Below are 20,171 nucleotides of genomic sequence, written 5' to 3'. Positions count from 1 at the left end.
AATCTTTTGATATTGATTTTGTATAGGCTCTTTATATATTAAAGATAGTCAAGGTTTGTCCATATACTACAAGTACATTTTCCTACTTTATCCTTCTTAGTTCATGGCGTTTTTTGACCAATAGTAGTATTTAAATAGGTAGTCAAAGTGTGTTTCAGCTTTCAGGAACTACCTAGCATTTGTGTTAGATGAAATTTCTCTGAAAAGAACATCAAGGATGACCTTGACCAATGAAACTCAAAGCATAAACATCCTGGCAGTAAGTCAATGTGTGGTCACAAATGAATAGCTAGCACAGGAGGTTTCCCTGTGGACATTAATTATTTCTTAAATGTTAATACTAATTGTGTTCTATCCTTTAGGCTGCTTCCTTCCCTTCCTCTCAAAGCTGTCATGCCTGCCAGAGATTTCCCCTACTTGCTGTGCCCAGGAACAGCTTGATCACAGGCTTTCCCTTATTATTAAGTAATAATATATAATAATATAGCATAATTATATTAATATAATAATACCATTATGTAATATAGTATTACATAATAGTATTATTATAATAACAGCAACTATTTTTAATACCTACTGTATGTATTATCTTAAAAACCCTCAAAACAACCTTACAAGGCACGTGTCATTTATTACCCTCATTTAATGGGTATAAAACTTTAAGGATGAGAAAACTCAAGGGTCTCCCCCAAGCTGGTAAGGGTCAAATTTGGGATTCAAAGCAGGTCAAGGTTATGTGCACAGCCACTGGGCTCCTCTGCTCTTGGAAAGATTGTGTGGCTGTTGGGTACACACTTCAGTTTGGGCCCCAAGGCAATTACCCCCACCTCTCATGCCTCTGTGTGTTCCTTATCAAGCATTCCGTCTGCTCTCCCCACTAGAGATCTCTTACATCCCCTCGGATGCTCCTCTTATACCTATTTGCCCCCTTCCCTCCCCTTGACCTTCCTTGGCCCACCTCCCCGGGGTCGAGGGCCACACCATCGAGTGGACTTACATTTGCCTGCAGATTCTCCTGTTTCATCTTCAGGTCTGAGTCTCCTTCCCCATTGCTCTCCACATCCCTCGTCCCTCCTCCCTCCTCCCTCCCTCCCTCACTCTGCCTCCGCCTGACCTCAACTGCACATAATGGCTCCTCAGAAGCCCTGGTGATGGAGTGAGGCTGAGTACTGAGCAGAGTGCCCTAGTGCAGCCTCGAGGGCTGGCTCGAGGGGGAAGAACCAGCTCCGCTGCCAAGTAGGAAGCTGGAGCCGCACTGCAATGACAGATGCCAGGGAACACACTCAGCAGAGGCAGCTTCCTGACTCTGGATGCACAAGTGCACTCCCTGGTGGGGAGCGCAGGCCCCCTCCTCTGGCTCTCGGTGCTTCCTGGCCACCCTTGCTGTCTCTGCAGGGTTAGGGCTGGAGTGGGCTCGCAGGGCAGACCTGCCTTCATGCCGGCTGGCTCACATGGGGATGCTGTGGTGACTCACTCTCTTGGCCCCTTGGCTGCACTGTAAACAGGCCCCGGCCGTGTGACCTTCCCAGAGGAGAAAACAGCAGCTGCAGGCGGCCCCTCCCCAGAGTTCTGGCCACAGAGCCCGGCTACTGGACAAGATCCCCAGAGGCCGAGGCTCCGGGGCAGTGAGGGTGGGCTGTGATCCTTGGAGGACTCTCTCTAAGGTGCCTCCCTACCAGGGGACCCCAAGACAGGCCTTGGGGTTGCTGGCAGACAGGGACAGAAGGGCCACCGCTTAGCCCCCTGGCGCTGACTTTCCACATCCGTCGTCTCCCGGGCCCACTAGCTGGGGGCACATCCCTGGCCCTGGGGGAGATGCCCCAAGGCCCCTTCCAGAGGTAAGCCTTGTCCTCAGGCAGCTGGAGTACACACCTAGAGCTCTGTACAACCTGTACAGGCCAGGATCCAGGTACCAGTCTGGACATGCGGACTCAGCAAAGCTGGGCTATTTCCTAACCCCAAACAACCAGGTGGCTTGAAGCACTCATTGCCAGGAGAAGGTCCTTGTGGTCACCTTTCTGCTTCACTGCGGAAGGGGTGGGGAGGAGGGACTCCACCCCCCAACAGGTCCAGCCCTGTCGATGGCCCCGCTACACTTTCCATCCACCCCAAACGTACTGAGCGTGTCACAGGCTGGAGCAGTTCATGAGGCGGAACCCTCTGATGGGTGGATTTTTCCAAGGCCAATGGCGATCAGCTGACCGCTCTGGGTTCTCGAGGCACCAAACCCAAGGACAGAACCCAAGAGGCAGAAGCGGCTCAGGGCACTTGGAAGAGTCCTGCTCACCCGGCACCTGGGCTCCCGGAGAGCTGGTTGGGCTGCTGGAGGTGGGGACCCTCTCCTGGCTGTAGAAGCTGGGCAGGAATGCCAAACTCCCACCCCCCACTGGGGGAATCTGCTTCACTGCTAAATCCCAAATCCCCCTTCACTCAGGTATCTCGAGAGGGATATCCATTCTGTTCTCTTCAAACTCAGATCCCAGCTCCCATGGGATTGTCTCTTGCTCAGGTTCAAAGTCAGACTGCGGTGAATCAAATAGGAACAGCCCACAGAGAAATTTTTCACTAAGGAGCCTGGCAACATTTTGTAATCACTTTTCAGCTCAGAACTCCCCATCCCGCCCACACTGACAGGGGTCAGAGCAATGGAGTGGAAAAGATACGTTCACAATGTTGGCGGCATCTGCCCCCATCTCTAAGCAACCCCGGTCCTGGATTGCGCAGGGTGGCAGCCCAAAGATGCGGCGTCAGCCGCTGGCTGGTGTTTGCGCTCCAGCCGATGAAGCGAGGTAAAGGGTTGTACAAACTCAAGGCATTGAGCAAACAGACCAAAGTGTGCTGTCCAGATGTCCAGTGGGGAGGCTGAGGCTCAGCCCATCGAGGAGTGCTCTGCACCTGTGGAGGCACCTGGCACCCTCCTCTGAGGATGTCACATCGCCCAGCCCAGACTGTCTGTGGCAGGAGCCTGAGAAAGCCAGTTCTGGGTGTCTGGCAGCCCACCTTGCATGGGATGTCCCCCAGCCCCTCTGAGCCTCCACTCTGGAGGAAAGGATCCCCCATGAGGACAGACCTCTCAGGCTCTGTAGGGAGCCCCATTGGCTGTCTCGTCCTGACCTGAGGGGAAAAGGCATTTTGCCAACGTGGGGACCCCTCTCCACCAATGGGGCTAACAGCTCACAGCCCCTGGTCATCTTTATTTATACCACAGCCCATGCAACACAAAACCCCTTGGGACTCAGAAAGGCCCCAAATTAAGGTTTCCATGGCAACACATTCTCCCCAGATTCCCAGGTTATCATGGAGTGATTATCCATGGCCCCAAAGTGGGTACAGGAGATTTGATTTAGGAAGCTCCAAAAGGTGACCCTGAAGACTCCTTTGTCCCCAAAATTAGAACACGGGTGGGAGACATGAACAGAAAGTGCCATTGTGCTGCTAGCTCGGCGTCTCTGGGAGCCGATCCTGACAGTTCTGCTTTTTAACGGCCTGGGCTACGTCAGAATGAGATTCAGCTCGGCTCAGCAGAAGCCTCGGCCAGCCCCAGCACATTGCCCAAGAGCTCCAGCCCTGTCCTCGCTGACCTGCTTCTCACTCTCCTTTCAGGGGCGGCTCTGGAGAGGAGCAGCCATAGGAGCCTCATCAGAGGCCTCACGGGACAGGGGAATGTCCGAGGGATCCATCAGGCCACGGTGGGGGTAGAGGAGGAAAGATGACTTAAAAAGTGGTTGGTGGGGCCCACCCAGTGGCGCAGCGGTTAAGTGCGCACGTTCCGCTTCTCGGCAGCCCAGGGTTCGCCGGTTTGGATCCCGGGTGTGGACATGACACGGCTTGGCATGCTGTGGTAGGCTTCCCACGTATAAAAGTAGAGGAAGATGGGCATGGATGTTAGCTCAGGGCCAGTCTTCCTCAGCAAAAAGAGGAGGATTGGCAGTAGTTAGCTCAGGGCTAATTTTCCTCAAAAAAAAAAAAAAAGTGGTTGGAGGGGGCCGGCCCTGTGGCCAAGTGGTTAAGTTCACATGCTCCTCTTTGGCGGCCCAGGGTTTCGCCAGTTCTGATCCTAAGTGCGGACCTAACACCACTCAAAAAACTATGTGGAGGTGGCGTCCCACATAGAAGAACTAGAGTGACTTACAACTAGGGTACACAACGATGTGCTGGGGCTTTGGGGAGAAAAAAAAGAAAAAAGAGGAAGATTGGCAACAGATGTTAGCTCAGGGCCAAACTTTCTCACCAAAAAGTACACCTTAAAAAAAAAAACAGGGCTTAGAGAGCTGGCCTGGGTAACTAGAAGGGGTGTCAGCAGGGCGTAGGGGCGAGAGGGTGGTCATCCTCTGCCTTCCCACGGGGAACAGTGACTGAGCAGCCTCTTGGCGCCTCTACACCAAAGGTTGTCAAACTCTGTGAAGGGCCAGATAGTAAATATTTTAGGTTTTGCAGGCCATGTGGTCTCTGCCACAACTACTTCATTCCGCCCTACAGCACAAGACAGCCATGGGCAACACGTAAACAAGTGGGCATGCCTGTGTTCCAATAAAACCCTGTTTACAAAGCTGCGCGGTCTGGATTTGGACTGGGGGTGGCAGTTTGTGAACTCCTGCTCTAGACCCAAGAATGGGGACCTTAGAGGACAAGCCACTGGCCTCCCCTAAACAGGTCCCTGCTAACCAAACACTTCAGGTGCTCGATCAGATGGTTTTCTTGTCTGGTCACTATTTGGCCCACAGAGTCGTTTACCCCCCCTGCCCCGGGAGAGTGAGAAGCTGTAACAGGAACGCTGGGGCCTCCACACAGGCCTATTAGAGGTTGAGGAAAGCAAAGGACCCTCCCATGAAAAATGTGCCTGTGCAGCACACACACGAATTGGCTTGCCTCTGATCTGCAGGCGGCCCACAGCTCTCCTGAAGCGTATTCACGGGCCACCTAGAGGCCTGGAAACCCTGCAGTAAGATGATGGCTTGCTCACTCAGAAAGAGAGCTAAGCTTTCTCTGCATATGAAAGAGCTCTTATAAAACACTAAAAAAAGGATAAACAAGCGTGTAGAAAAATAGACAAATGACACAAAGAAGCAGTTCACAAAAGAAAACTCAAATGACCACAAAAAAGAGGTGAAAAGATGCTCCGTCTCATTAATAATTAAAGAAAAAGTTTTTTAAATCGTGGTATATCATTTTCCACCAGATTAACTGACTAATGTTTAAAAGATTAATGACAGGGTGTGGAGGGGGTGTGGAGAAGGAGGCACTCTAACACATGCTGGTAGGATAGTATTTTGGGAAGAGTATTTGATGGTTTATATTAAAATTTTTTTTTTTTTGAGGAAGATTAGCGCTGAGCTAACTACTGCCCTCCTTTTTTTTTTTTTTTTTTGGTGGAGGAAGCCTGGCCCTGAGCTAACATCGTGCCCATCTTCCTCTACTTTCTATACGTGGGACGCCTACCATAGCATGGTGTGCTAAGCAGTGCCATGTCCACACCCGGGATCCGAACCAGCGAATCCCGGGCTGCCGAGAAGCAGAACGTGCGAACTTAACCGCTGTGCCACCGGGCCGGCCCCTATATTAAAATTTAAAACATGCGGATCCTGTGGCCCAGCAACTCCACTTCCAGGAATTTATTTTACAGAAATGTATGTACAGGGATGTTTACCTCAGCAGCATCAGTAAATCAGAAAAATTGGAAACCAACCCAAATGTCCATTAGTAGGAAACTGGGTAAATGGATTATGGTACTTCTATATCATTGAATAACATGGAACTGTTTAAGAATGAGATGGATCTCTAGAGTTTAAAATAAGGTAGATTTCTAAGGACTGGTAGGAAAAGATGTAAAAGACACATTGTTAAGTGAAAAACGCAAATTGTAACTGTATTTCTTTAAAAAAGAATTAACATTGGTATATGCAGATTTTTAGAAATACTGAAGAGACGTATTCTAAACTGGCGAAGGTACACACAGGACTTTACAGTCTATACTTTATATTTCTAAAGTACTGACTTCTTAAAATAAAAACATTTTTGTTGCAGAATCATTAAAAAAAAAAAGAAAAGAAAAGAAAAAGAATCCTTATGGGTTTACTAACCTTGTCTAAAGGTTTCTTGGATGAGTTCATTTTAAAGGTTTTCCTAAAAGGGATTTACAGTATGGTGGTTTTCACCCATTTGTCTTATGCTTTATTATAATAAAGCATCTTTTTGTATTTCAGAGCATAAATTTCTCAAGCCCAAGGACCATCTCTTTCTTTCATCCCAAAATCCATAACTGCCATTACACAGGCATAGAAAGACTAAAATACTGGAGGTGATGCCAAGTTTTTATTTTTCATTTTGACGAAAGAGTTGGTCATTTTAATGCCATCAAAGAGCAGACAGAACCATGACTCCTGTCTGTCTCACAAGTGACACAACTGAGAGGAATCTGTGTACTTTCGACAGTTTGAACTTCTTACAGTTTTGACATTTGTTTTCCTCTGGGAATTTGAGAGGGAGGGGGATATACCCATTTCTTAAAAAATGTACCTGGTTAAAAAAATAAAAATAAAAACGCACAAAAGACAAAGTAAATCTCTCTCACACCACCAGGGGCAGGGCAACCAGAGTCCCCAGATTTGTACATGTTGCCTACCCACCGAGCAAAGCACGCACAGCTCCACGCTGTACTTTCTCACCCAACACAGACTCCACTGAACTCCACCTCCAAGGAACTAGACCCAGACAGTTACTCCTTCCCACCAGGACGAAGGTAACAAGGTGAAGTATAGGAGGGGTGAACAGAAGAGACCCCAGGCCTGGCCTCGCCTCTGGCTCACGGCCTGCAGGCGAGGGGTCAAGGAGATGCCAGCACCTCTTCAAGCTCCTTACAAGACCAGCCAGCCCCAGGGCTCCCTCAGACTAAACAAGGGGCCTCAGACTAAACAAGGGCCCCTCAACAGCATGGCCCCTGATGCATTTGTGGAAAGGAAAACCAGAAACCAGAGTGCGCTGTGAACAGCGATGGTAGGTATTCTGTCATAGAAGCTTTTTCATGGGGAAACTGAGGCAGGCCAGACTTGCTTGTTGGACAGAAATCTCTCTGAAGAGCCCAATATTCTCACTTCTTTCCCAGCTCTGAAAGGCACCCCTGCCTAAGGGGCCAGCCTGCAGAGAGCTCCCCTCTTCCCTGGGGGAGACGTTTACGGCCTTCTTCGACTTTCTTTCTTTCTACCTGGACCTTCCCGCAGCCTCTCCCACCTCAACAGAAGCACATCCTGTGGTGCTCCTGGTGCTACCGACAAGGGGGTGCTCAGCCTCTCGAGAAAGCATCTCCCTCCCCAGAAGGGCTCTGTGTCCTGGCACTTAGAAAATCAAGAAGAGAGCAGCGTACGTGCTCCCCTGGGTTTCAAGTTCAGTTCTGGACAAAGGCAACAGTTAGCGGCCGCGGCGATTCCAACGGAGGCTTGTTTTTAGGTTGCATGTTAGGCAGAGATGCCATGGAAAATAAGAGCAAAGAAAGTGGGAGGCAGCTTCTTCCTCCCTGCTCCTGTGCTCCCTGGACACAGAGCTGGAGAGCTGGCCTCCTCAGCACCCAGGTCAGCAGGCAGGGGCCGGGCCCACTCCGAGAACTGTGCTCTGCTGCCTTCAGGACCTCCCCAGCTTGGGAGGCTGCGATTGGCTTTGCTGCCACTTCACCACCAGCAACACACTAGTGCTTGAATGTCCAGACACATGTAGGCGGATGGAAGGCAAGGAAATGGAGGCCAATAAAAGCTGCTTCAAATTCACACATAGATTCCTGAACTAGAGAGCTCCTTAAAAAAAATCCATACTTTGGGGCTGGCCCCGGGGCTGAGTGGTTAAGTTCACGTGCTCTGCTTCAGTGGCCCAGGGTTTCGCCAGTTCGGATCCTGGGCGAGGACATGGCACCACTCATCAAGCCACGCTGAGGCGGCATCCCACATGCAACAACTAGAAGGACCCACAACTAAAAATACACAACTATGTACCGGGTGGCTTTGGGGAGAAAAAGGAAAAATAAAATCTTAAAAAAAAAAAATCGATACTTACAGTTAATGAGGTGAAAGTCATGCACATCCCACCAAAGCCATTCAGAGCCAGGGAGATGAAGATGAGCACAGAGAGAGCTGGAAGGAAACATAAGCTCATAAGCAGCAACCACAGCTGAGCTTCAGGGAGGCCAGGGCCTGGCCCGGCGCCTGGCAAGGAAGCGAATGCAGGCTGAATGAACGACTAGCCCTCAGGGGTTGGTGCCGGACCCCTCAGAGCTGGAACAGCCTCCTCCTCACCGCCCTCCTCTGGCCTATTTTACAGAGCTTGGGCTCTTGCAAAAGGTGCATCCCCATCCTCCTTTCTCCACTAACCTTAGCAGCAAGCAAGCGGCCAAAGGAGATGCTTCACTAAAACCAGAAATACAGGTAACCCAAATCAGTAGGTGAGCTGGCTGAGATTTTGGTGAAACTCAAGTCCTATTTCGGTGTTTGTTCTGAGACTCCTTGTGAAGCAACAGCTCCGCCTCAATGGGGATGGGGACCAGGTGGCTCCTAAGCCATCTATAAAGTGTTGGCCGGGGCTGTCTTGAGGGGACGTAACTTCCGCACACACCCCTGCAGCTGGCCTGGTTCTTAGAACTCGTCTCTCAAGTTGGCATCAATGAGGCCACTGGGGACTGGCTTGGCTGGCGATGAGATGGGATTTTCGCATACCCTGGGAGCTTCTCTCAGATGTCTGTCTGGTGCAATTGCTGTCTTCCTCAGCCACCCATTTGAGATAAGGAACTGGGTAAAAGCCTAACTCGAGCAGTGAGCACCAGGCCTGGCACAGCTTTCTGAGCAGGCGGGCCTGCGAGCACCTCTAGGGAGCACTCTCTCCCCAGTCCCTGAAAAAGGGGTGGAGGAAAAGCATACTCACATTTTGGGTTACTTGCTCCATATGCAATCAGCAAGCAGGAGACAGCAAAGCAGGCACTAAAAACAAGCAGAAGTAGTACCTTACTTATTATTATTGCTGTTATTAATACTGCTGTTATTATTTGGGAATATTTACTATGTGGCAGATACTTTCATAAAATTTACATACACTATTTCAATTAATTTAACAATAACTCTAAGGAGTATAATTGACCCCATTTTACTGATAAGGAAAATAAAACAAAACAAAAACAAAGAACTAATTTCTCCAAGGTCTCCTAGCTAGTAAGTGGCTAAGCTGGAACTCAAGCCCGGAAGCCAGATGGAAACACCACACCACACGGCCCCCTCCCATCCCCAGGCTGGAGAGGGCCAAGGTGCTGAGGCGAGAGAAGGCACAATCCATTTCCTGTGCCCACTCAGCCAGGGGATGGACAGAACCCCACTGGGCATGGGGGAGACGAGTGGCAGCTTCAAATCCCCTCCACTTGGCTCTGCCCTGGGGAACCACAGCTTTTAAGCTCCAAAGAATGAATGAAACTGATCCCCCACCCATTCCCCTCAAAGTCACAGGTCTCACTCTTTGCAAACCACTGTCCTGCAAGACGATCATGCCCAATGGGACTGACCTGGGGAGGACACTGGCCTGAGAGGGCCAGCTGCTTGATGGACTGACCCTAAGTCTGGCAGACTGGAGGTTTATAGACTAGGGACATACACCCCAAGGGTTGCATAAAATGATACACTAAGGGGTCAGGGGTAGGGGAAATACTAGGACTTCTATTTTATAATTTTTAGCCCCAGTCACTTTAATTTATATTTTTTGTATATGTATCTTAAAGCATATAAAACATTAAGAATGGCATATGTATATATCATTGATAATTCCATGTGCTTATATTGGAAGTATGTGTTCAAAATTATTTTTTTCTGATGGAGGTGGAAGGTCAAAGACTGGGGGGGAAACCAATGTATTTAATGATAAGCAACTCCAGGCTCTCCCAGGCAGGCTTGGGGCCATGTGCCTTTTTGTTGTTGTTGTTGAAGAAGATTAATCCTGAGCTAACTACTGCCAATCCTCCTCTTTTGGCTGAGGAAGACTGGCCCTGAGCTAACATCCATGCCCATCTTCCTCTACTTTATACATGGGACGCCTATCACAGCATGGCTTTTGCCAAGCAGTGCAATGTCCACACCTGGGATCCGAACCGGCGAACTCCGGGCCGCTGAGAAGCAGAACGTGCAAACTTAACCGCTGTGCCACAGGGCTGGCCCCTTTTTTAAATTTTTAAATTTTTTTTTTTAAAGATTGGCACCTGAGCTAACAACTATTGCCAGTCTTTTTTTCTTTTTTCCCTGCTTTATGTTCCCAACCCCCTCCCCGTATATAGTTGTATATCTTAGTTGCAGGTCCTTCTAGTTGTGGCATGTGGGATGCCGCCTCAACATGGCCTGATGAGCAGTGCCATGTCCGCACCCAGGATCCGAACTGGCGAAACCCTGGGCCGCCGCAGCGGAGCGCGCAAACTTAACCACTCAGCCACAGGGCCGGCCCCCATGTGCCTTTTTTTATGCAGTATTGGCACACTGCAAGCATCACAGTACCTACTGATTTGGTGGGAGATGGGGTAGGATCTCAAGTCTGGGCAGGCATTTAGGGAGCTCCACAGTGCACCTGATAGTAGGTACCAGGATTCCCTAGAGTGGGGAATACAGCCCAGGGGTCCATCTGCCTGCCCCCTATCCCCACACTGACCTGCCCAGCAGCCTGAGCTTCCTTGGGCCGTACTTGTCCATGACGATGCCCAGGGGCAGAGTGATGGCACTGAGCAGGAAGGAGCCCACAGTGAAGGCCAAGTTGAGCATCTCGTCCTGGGCCTTGCAGCTGAGCCAGCCATTCATCCAGCTCACCATCTCGTGCTCCAGCTCTGCTGTGCCCCCGACTGTGCCGTTGGTGACATTCTCTGTGTGTGTAGAGGGAGGGAACTCTGATCACAGGGTCATAGCAGAGATTCCCAAAGATCAGACAGGTAGGTGCACATTCAGAGTTGCCCCACTGGGAATGGTAGGCCTGGCTCTGGGCCCCTTGAGGACTCAGGCTACCCCAAAGCAGGCCTGGATGTCTATCTGACCCAAGCCAACTGGAGCAAAAATGCAGAGGTTCTTAACATTTTTCGGAGTTACAGACACTTTGGCAAACCCAATAAAGAAAGCTATGCTCCTAAGTCCCAAAAAATGCACAAAGTCTTACCCACAATTTCAGGGGCTTCACATATCCCTTAAAGCACATGAGCCCCAGGTTGGGATTCCCATTCTGGAGTAACCTGTACCCTGTACCCTAGAACAGTAGGCCTCAGAATCCAGCCTTGGCTGTGGGGCCCCAGCCTGGCCAGAGCCTTCTCAGCAGCTCTGTCCATAGAAACAGGCTACAGCCAGCACACAGGAGGCCAACCCTAGTCCACCTGGGAAGGATAAGGCGCTGGTCTCACTGCAATGCCCTGGTCCTCCTTGGCCAGTTTGGAGAAGAATGAGTGCCAAGCAGACTTCTCAAACACACCTCCTCCACATGCCACCTCCTCCCCTGACATTTTCATAGCATAACCACCACATATACTGTGTTGCAGAACCCCTTGGGAAAGGGGTTTCTTTTCTTAACAGTCCAAAGTTTTTTGCTTTCACTTGTTGAGATGCACCTTTCTTATTTTTCTTGCTGGGGTCATTATGTGGCTGTCACCTGTGGTCATGCCTGTGCTGCAATCCCAGCCCTTAACGGCCCCTCCAAAGTCCACCCGGCACCAAGACAACAGCAATGGGAAAAAGGGCTGCGGCAGCTGAGGGCGGGAGGGTGGGGGACAGGCTGCTGGGAATGAGGCTGAGGAACTCTCTCCTCTCTGGGACTGCTAGTTAAGAGATGCTGACTAATCCTGCAGATAGAGGAGCAGCCTCTGATTAGATGCGAGGTCACACCGGGAGAGTCAAGGAAATACCTCTCTTCAGATAACCGCGTGCCTCTGGACTGCAGCCCTCTGGCGCCAGGGCTGTAAAGCTGAGGTCTGCAGAGGCCTGCCGGGGCCTCTCAGGGCTGCCCCCAACGTCACAGAAAAGGATGCACTTCGGGTGAATCATGTCATATGCCAACTTCTGCCCAAGAAGCCCTGCTGGGGGCATGTTGACGGAGGGTGAGGTGTGGGAACTAGCCTCTGGGTTCCAATTTTGGTTCCTCCACTTCCTATTTATATAACCTTGGAAAAGTGACAATCTCACTCTATCTCAGTTTCTTTACTGGTAAAATGGGGATAATATAACAATAGTATCTACCTCCTAGAGTTTTGGGGAAGATAAGTAAGAAAAAGTAGATAACATTCTAGGACTCACACAGGCATAAAAAGTGCTTCATAAATAACAGCTGAGAGTTATTGTTTTTGCCATTATTATGATTACTAGTATTGGAGGCTCAGGATGGGGTGAGTGCTGCAACTGGCTGGCAGCAGAGCCAGATGTAGTAACTGGGAGCAGAGGTCCGTCACTGTGTGATGGTACGAATTCGTGTCTAGTCAGGGCTGGGAGCCCTGAAGGGCAGCATCTATGTTCTAGTCACCTGTGTCCCCAGCACCTCAACCAGATCCTGGCATATGTTTGTTGTTTACTGAATGAATAAAAACAATAGAATCAAATCACAATGGCCAAAAGGATCAAAAGAGAAGAAAGGAAATAGGACATACGGGACCAAGCTGAAGACAGAGAGGATTTAAGGAGATTATAGCAGCAATGTTAACCTCCTGAAGCCACAGAAGTGAAATCTAACAAATCAGATTCCCACCCCGACCTCTACCCCGGCGATTTCTCTCAGTCTTCCAAAAGAAGCCCCACCACCCAGGCAGCGAAAACGCAAGACAAACAGGGTCATCTGAGCCCATCAGGACCCAGCTCAGAATGTCACACAGACTGCCTGAGCCGGCAGGCCTGAACTGCTCATCCGCTGTGGGGCTGTTTCTGGAAAGGCAGAGTTGCTTCACAGGTTGGCACTGGTTTCAGGTGTCAGCTGTACCAGCAGCAACAGGAACTAGATGTGAAGTGGAAGGACAGGGTCTCTGCATAGCAACAGCCATTTCCAGGGTGGTGTGCAGATATGAGCCAACCAGCACGGGTGCGACAGAGAGGAGGGTTAGAGAGGGAGCCCAGGGGTCCAGGATCACTGGCCTCTGAGACCTGACTGTGGCCATATAGGGCCATTAGGGGACACAAAATAACTCAGGGCTTGGAGAGCTGCAGGGTCTGCTGCTATAAGCAGGGAGCCCTAGCTGGACAGAGTGGAGGGGCTGAGGCAGCACTACTACGAGTAGAGGCACCAGGGTCTCCTGCCCCCAGGTTCCCCAGAGAGGAACCACAGCTGGACCCCTAAATCTACGACTCTACTCTCCGAGAGAGAGAAGATAAAATCCCAAGGCAATGTACCCACGGCAGTCTCCCTGATTTGCTCTAAGTGGGGATGGGGGCAGAAACATCTTGAATTGTTTAGAGATCTGGTCACCCCTGAACTAGACAGGGGGGCTCACGAGAAGAGAGGTCAGAGTAGAGGGGAGGGTATCTTTCCCTCCTGTTTTTCATCCTAGAGCCACTACACACAGGAGCAGGGACCTTACACTTTGGGCCACCAGCCTTCTCTTCTTAAACAAATCCCTGCCAACAGGGCCCTGTGCCCTCCTGCCTCCAGGCAGTGATGTCCAGCAACAGACGAGCCAGGGGGCGAGGAGTCTCAGTGGCCTCTCCTGTCTGTCCATGGAACAACACAAGAGTGTCCCCAGCTCCCAGAGGGAACTAAACGTTCAGTGAGCCCAGCAGCTTTGTTGGCAGTAAACAGCCCACACGAATAATCACAGATCCAGCAGATGCCCAAACAGTCACACCCAGGCTGCTCCTCTCCCTCTGCTCCCACCTGGGCCAGTGTGAGCCAGAGACACACAAACAAACAAGCACCCAGGAAGTGCCAAGCTCCCAGGGTGCCCCTCTGCTCCCAGCCTGGAGCTAGCCCTCACTCCAGCCCAGCTTGCTCTGCACCTCCCCTGCACCTGTTTATTAAACAGACACCTCCGCAGGGGGCTGCCAGAGTGGCCCAGCCCAGTCCAGCCCAGGCAGGGAAGGTGAACCAAGAAGACAGGCAAGGAATTGGCGTGGCCAGAGTGTGCCGAGAACAGGCTGCTTCAGAGGAGACCCAGGGGCAGGGAAAACAAAACAATGCCTGCACTGTTCGGCACTACTCACACACAAAACCTTTACAGAGAAAGCGGGGGAGAAAAGAGGGTGCTGTGACCCCACTCAGGCTCCCCTGACATGCCTAGGTCAAAGAGGGGCCCCCCACCCCATGGAAACAAAGGGAGTGGGGAGCCTCCAGAGTAACCGGTCCGGTGATAACTGGCTCGAGAGAGCCAGAGGGCCCTTGGCTGGAGGCCCCTCTAAATTCCTAAGCAGCCCCCTTCTCTGACCAGCTGCTTACTGAGCCCCCCTCCCCGGGTCCAGGCCCCTGGACCTCCCTGCTGATGGTCCCTGCCCCAGGATCTCCTGTCGCTCTCAAATCCTTAGTCTATCCGGCAACAGGAAGCAGCATCTCAGTCCAGCAGGGGGGATGTAAGGGAGAGGTCAGTCTCAGACACAGAGCAAACAAGCGGCAGGACACAGGCAGTCAGACAGCCATCCTGGGTAGGCCAGCACCGAGCCCCTGGCTGTGGTCACAGAGTGCCTGTGTGGCATGGCCACTGCGTTCAATGCTATTTGTCCCTGTGTCACTTAGCGCCCTCCCACCCCACCCCATATTCCACACAGGATACCAGGAGTTTCAGAGCAGGTAAGCCGCTGCCTGAGTCTCATAGATGGTACATGGGGAAGCTGGACTTGAATCCAGGCTGTCGGACCCTGAAGCTCCTACTTCTAAGCTTCAGGCTGTGCTGACGCTGCACCACCTGGGTTAGAGGCATGTCATAAAGAAAATGCTGAGAGACTGGAGATGTTACAAGGCTGTCACAGAGTCGGGGGCAACACCAGGTGGTCCTTACTGTCACCTAGTGAGAATGGGACTGCCCCTAAGACCTTCTCATGAGGTCCCTGAAAGCCAACTCAAGCTGGACAAGGCCTTAATGGAACACCAAGAAGCTAGATGGGGGCAGCGGATGTTGGGAAGGGAAATTAGGTCATGACGTGGGAAAGAGGAAGGCAGGGTTGGTGGGGAGGGCAGAGGGCGCCAGCTCCTCTCTGTGACACATCCTGAGGCTGTAGGCACCAACCTTTAGACTTTCTTACGTGTTGTTACAAAATTTTATTTCTCTTAACGCAAAATAAACTGAGGGGGAAAAGTAAAAAGTCATATAAAAAGCAATAAAAAGCAATAAAAGTCAAATGAAGCAAAAGTCAAAAAGCAATGAAAGTCAATAAAAAGCAATATCAAGTGAAAGGGTGGGTTTCAAAAGCTATCAATCACTGGCCTTCAGGTGTGGGAGGAGACCATACAAAAGGAGGGCCTCCAAGCATCTGGGAATGTCTCCTGTCCACATCTGCAGTCTCAGCCCAGCCTGGTGGGGACTAACCCTGGCCCTGCTTCCCTGGGTGATGGCAGCCCCTCTGCCCTCTCAGGGCCCCAGGGGTCAGCCTCCTGTTTTGTTTCAGTGAGGGGTACAGCTCCCCTGCCACCACAAACAGAGTGACTGCAGTGGTCAAGAGCACAGAACTGGGGGCTGCCTTAGTGTCCATGGCCGGACTGGACTGTGACTTCCTCAGGCAGAGGCCACACCTCCCATCTTCATAGCCCCCACCCTGCCTAACGCCCAGCATGTGGGAAGCTTTCAACAATTCCTAAGAATTTAATAGGTGAGTCTGATCATCGCCCTCTGCCTCCACTGCTTCTTCCTGCCTTTGGAACAAAACTCCGTCTCCCCAAGTGGCCTCCCAGGCCGTGCAGGTCTCGGCCCCTTTCCACCTCTCCATCATCTCCTGCCTTGCCAGTCCTTTCTCTCCTCCTCACCCTCAACACTTCTGCCTAAACATCAAAGAAGCCCTCCCACCCAAGATGAACCAGACCCCCACTGTCACTCTTGCTTCTGGCACCTGCCTCTCTGTTGGAGTCCCAACCACCACTTGGAATTATACAGGTCTGTGTGTGATGATTTGTTTGACGCTGGCAGACTGCAGACTCCCTGAGGGCCAAGACTGCTCTATACCCCCAGCACAGCACATCAATAAACGTTTACTGGGCCAGCTCCGTGGCCAAGTGGTTAAGTTCACACGCTCCCCTTCGGTGGCCTAGGGTTTCGCCAGTTCGGATCCTGGGCGCGGAAACGGCACCGCTCATCACGCCATGCTGAGTCGGCGTCCCACATGCCACAACTGGAAGAACCCACAACTAAAAAAATATACAACTATGTACTGGGGGACTTTGGGGAGAAAAAGGAAAAATAAAATCTTTAAAATAAATAAAAAATAAACGTTTACTGAAGGCGTACGTTAGATGAAAGAGTAGATTAAACATCCACAGGTACCACCAGCCCCGTAAGCTGACCTGTCAAAGTGGGCCACCAAATGACAGAGAAAATGAAGAAAGAGGTCAGACATGGGTGGTTACAGCGGCCATCCAGAGGCCAAAAGGACACAGTATTGGGAAAACCCCGTTCTTCCCAGGCCGGGAATCCAGCCGGTCTTCTGTCTACACCAGGGGGACTGCAGAGGCAAAGCCCAAATGCCCTGGCCCTGTCAAAGTCCTGCCCGTCTGGAGGGCAGGGCAAAAAGAGCTGAGGGGCAAGAGAGACATGGGCTTTCTTTCCTTCTCCCACCTCACCAAGCTGGAACCCAACACCACGTCTGTGGCAGGATTCTGGCTGGAGTCCCAAGAAAGAGTTCTGAGAACCTTTCAACAGGTTCAGGCAAATTTACTTTAGGGAACAATCAAACCAAAGCATGAGACTGAAAAGCAACAAAAAGCTGACAAATTTGCATCTCAATCAGCCGTACGTAGACTGGTCAGCTTTTCACAAGTCTAATTCAATAAAGTCAATAAATGGCCCAACTGCTTCTCTGCAAGTCAGCCATCCACCAAGTTTGAAAATAGCAGGCCTAAGCAGAAGCCTTGACCCTAAATCCTCCACTCACTCCCAGTCAGACAAGGCCGGGGGATTCCTGGCCTGAAAAGCAACAGGTTACACGGACTCCAAGAAGCAAAGAACGGGGAGGCCAGACTGATAAGCTGCGTGGAACCAGCAGGCCTGCCTGGCGAGGATGCTGGGTCAGCAGGTTTCCTAGATAGTCAGAAAAACCAAAATTAGAGGTAAGAGCAAAGACACGGGATAAGAAGTTGATGTTCAACCCACACTCTTGACCCTTCACCTTCACTTTGGTTTACAGAAAGGACCGTCAAGCCTCTCAAAGGTTTAAACACCAACTCAGCACTGTGACGGCACAGTCTCTGGGACTCCGCCCACTCAGATGAAGGAAGCAGGCAAGGCTGAGGCAGGAGTGAAGTGACCAGGCGTGACGGTGCCAACATCATAAAATAAAATAAATCAGTGGACAAACGGGGGAAAAGCCTTAGAATCTGGCCTTTTGGCACCACACTGGGGCCAAAAAAATATATAGATATAGATATATGACAGTCCTCCAGTCTGGATGAGATGCTAAAAGCTTCATCTGAGGATAATGACGTTTCTTTCCGTTTTTTAAACCCTCTGTGCAGCCTGAGAGAGCCCATCAGGGAGGCAAGCAGAAAGGGTCATGATCTAAAAGGGAGAGGGAGGGAGAGGAGGAGCCAAATCCTCTAACCTGTTCCTTCCAGAAAGTCATTAATCTCCTAACATCTCTTAGGCAAAGCAGAAAGCTTGTTCAAGGAACAAGGTCTGAACGACTCTCCCATCTCCCAAGATTTCTTGCTGATGTGAGGAAAGGTCTGCCAAGAACCCTTAAGCTATTAGGAAATATTTCTCAGTGGCTAAAGGCTAAAGGTTATAAATGATATACTTTCTGCCTTCTCCCAGGCGGCCTCTGCAACTCCTCCCTTTCTCCTGCCCTTAACCTCTCCAGCAAAGCTCTCCTAGAGACTGGAACACTCAGGAATCTCCTGAGATGACCAGAGAAGGGAAACAGGGACGGTTCTACATGGGGTTACAGGCAGCACGAGCTGGTCCAAAGCTTTCTCTTCCCCCAAAGTTAGAACTCTAGGAAGAAAAATCATGCCAGTCGTGCGATTTGAGGGGTCAAACTTGGGCTAGCTCCATCTAAGGGGACCTGGGCAGGGGCTGGCTGACAAAGGCACCAGGGAGAGACATTACGGAGTCCAACTATTAGGAGCCACTGTTGGGCACAGGGAGAGGGCAGAGGGAAACGTTTCCTGTCAAGGTTACCCAGGAAGCAGGGGTGGGTGGAGAGTAGAGGTTGTGAGCCACTTGGACCCCACTGTCAGGCTGCACCCACTGACCTGCGGCAATTAGGATCCTCAAATGCAGTGGGGGTGTGTGAAGGTAGGGGCGGGGGTTAGATTTCTTGTAGACAAGCATCCTCAGTTGGTATTCAGCAACACCAATGGTGCAGCAAAGGGACAGGACAGACCTAGTATCATTTCCCTAAATACCTGCTTTGCCTCTCTTCTCCTCCCTGCCATGGGAGGTAGAAGGCCACCGAGATGTTCTTACAGCCTGTGGGAGGAAATGTCCTTTGGAAAATCATAAAGCAGCAAAAATAGACAAGCAATTGTATCCAACAAGCCCTTAAGAGACCCCATAACGGCCTGACTAAAAAAAACAACTCGATTCTAGATGAACCTTGCATGGGGTGGAGGCCAAACCACTTCCTCTCTCTTGCTGCACCCCAGCCACCAAGTCAGGAGTTCCTCTTTCTCACAGTCAGGCAGCAACATGTTTACCGCGAGGCGAGTCATGTGCCAGGGACCGGGAGGAGAGGAGCCCAGCAATGTTCCCAGGTGGTGGAAAGAACATCCTGGACTCGGGGCTTCTAGATCTATCACAGTCCCCAGCTGGGTGGCCTTGGACAAATCAGAGGATCTGTTTGAGCCTCAGTTTCTTCATCCACAAAACCGGGACAAGGATATGCACCCAGCAGAGCCGGGTGACGATCAAACGGGCCTTCTGCTAACTGGGAGGTGCCGGGTCGTGAGGTGGCATTGCTGACTAGGTCTTCTCCGCCATCCCGCCCTCTCCCAAAGCCCCCACTCCAGGAACCACCCCGAGCCCGAGGTGCCCGTCTCACCTGGCTCAGTACACAGGTGGGAGTAAAAGCCTTCCGACTTGAGCATGATGAGCAGCGAGCCCCAGCCCAGGAGGACTGCCGAGAAGAGGAGGTTTTCCAACACGGCCGTGCAGGCCATCCACCAGCGCCGCCGATGGGCAGTGGCCAGGGTGGGCGCCATGGCGCGGCGCGGCGGCCCGGCTTCGGCTCTGCAGCCACCTGCGCACAGACCTCGGCGTCAGTGCCCGGCCCTGCCCAGCCAGTGCGGCCAAACCCGGCCGCTGCCGCAGCGCGCGGAGCTCGTCACCGGAGCTCCGCGGCCGGGACTGTAGGCGCGCGCAGCGAAGGAAGCCCCAGCCCGGCCCCGGCCCCGGGCCAACCTCTCCGCGGCTGGCTCGTACGTCTGCCCTCGGCTACGGGAGAGCCGCCTCGGCCAGGCAGGGAGACTTCTCCCTCAGCTCACTGAGAGGTAAACTGAGGCACAGAAGCAGAAGGAGCTAACGCATGCTCAGGGACGTGGAATTAGTCCTGGCTCCCAGCAGGACTGACATAGGTTGGAGGCTGACAGGGGAGGCGGCTTGAGGTCCGGATACCCAGGCATGGGCATACCTGAGGGCTGCCACTCTCGGAGACCCTGACAGGCACCCTCCCACCCGCTCTCGAGACCCTTTCCCGGAGCTGTTCCTTCAACCACAAGATCAGCGCACCGAGCTCTGGAACGACCCGCCCACGGCTCGCTCATTGGCCCAGCGGCACAGGAACTGCGGCGCCATTGGTCGCCGTCTAGGTCGCTAGGCGCTGCGGCCACGCGAACCCCGCATGGGAGAGGCGAAGCCGGTTCAAACCGGCGGCGCGAGCAGCTTGCGCGACCCCCATCCCAGGCCGTTTCCTCGGCAATTAGCCCGTTTCCATGGAAGTGGACCCCCTTCCCTCCATCCTCTACCTCCCTCCTCTCTTCCTCATCTCTTCTCTGGCGGCTCCTCATCCATCCAGTCTCATATTCACACATCTCCCTACGTCCCTACTCGTGCGCCTTCTGCCCACCGCACCCTT

General features: G+C 51.8%; 1 protein-coding gene across 3 annotated transcripts in view; it reads right to left on the bottom strand.

Moving 5' to 3' along the window:
• Nucleotides 1-20,171, bottom strand: part of SLC43A2 (solute carrier family 43 member 2) — a 42,543-nt gene that overhangs the window by 21,907 nt on the left and 465 nt on the right. For 2 of the 3 annotated variants that reach the window (XM_046674920.1, XM_046674921.1), the window contains exons 1-5: nucleotides 19,728-20,161; nucleotides 19,140-19,337; nucleotides 10,657-10,864; nucleotides 8,902-8,957; nucleotides 8,041-8,117 (exon numbers count right to left, since the gene is read on the bottom strand). In XM_046674920.1, coding sequence (XP_046530876.1) covers nucleotides 8,041-8,117; nucleotides 8,902-8,957; nucleotides 10,657-10,864; nucleotides 19,140-19,337; nucleotides 19,728-20,127 — 939 coding nt within the window. In that variant the 5' untranslated portion in view covers nucleotides 20,128-20,161. Of the gene's footprint in view, nucleotides 1-8,040; nucleotides 8,118-8,901; nucleotides 8,958-10,656; nucleotides 10,865-19,139; nucleotides 19,338-19,727; nucleotides 20,162-20,171 lie in introns of those variants that run through there. The other variant, XM_046674922.1, reaches the window with a different exon arrangement.

This window comes from Equus quagga, chromosome 11, assembly GCF_021613505.1.
Source record: "Equus quagga isolate Etosha38 chromosome 11, UCLA_HA_Equagga_1.0, whole genome shotgun sequence".
Taxonomy (NCBI): domain Eukaryota; kingdom Metazoa; phylum Chordata; class Mammalia; order Perissodactyla; family Equidae; genus Equus; species Equus quagga.
The sequence above is the reverse complement of the archived record's forward strand: the minus strand, read 5'-3'. Positions and strand labels throughout refer to the sequence as shown.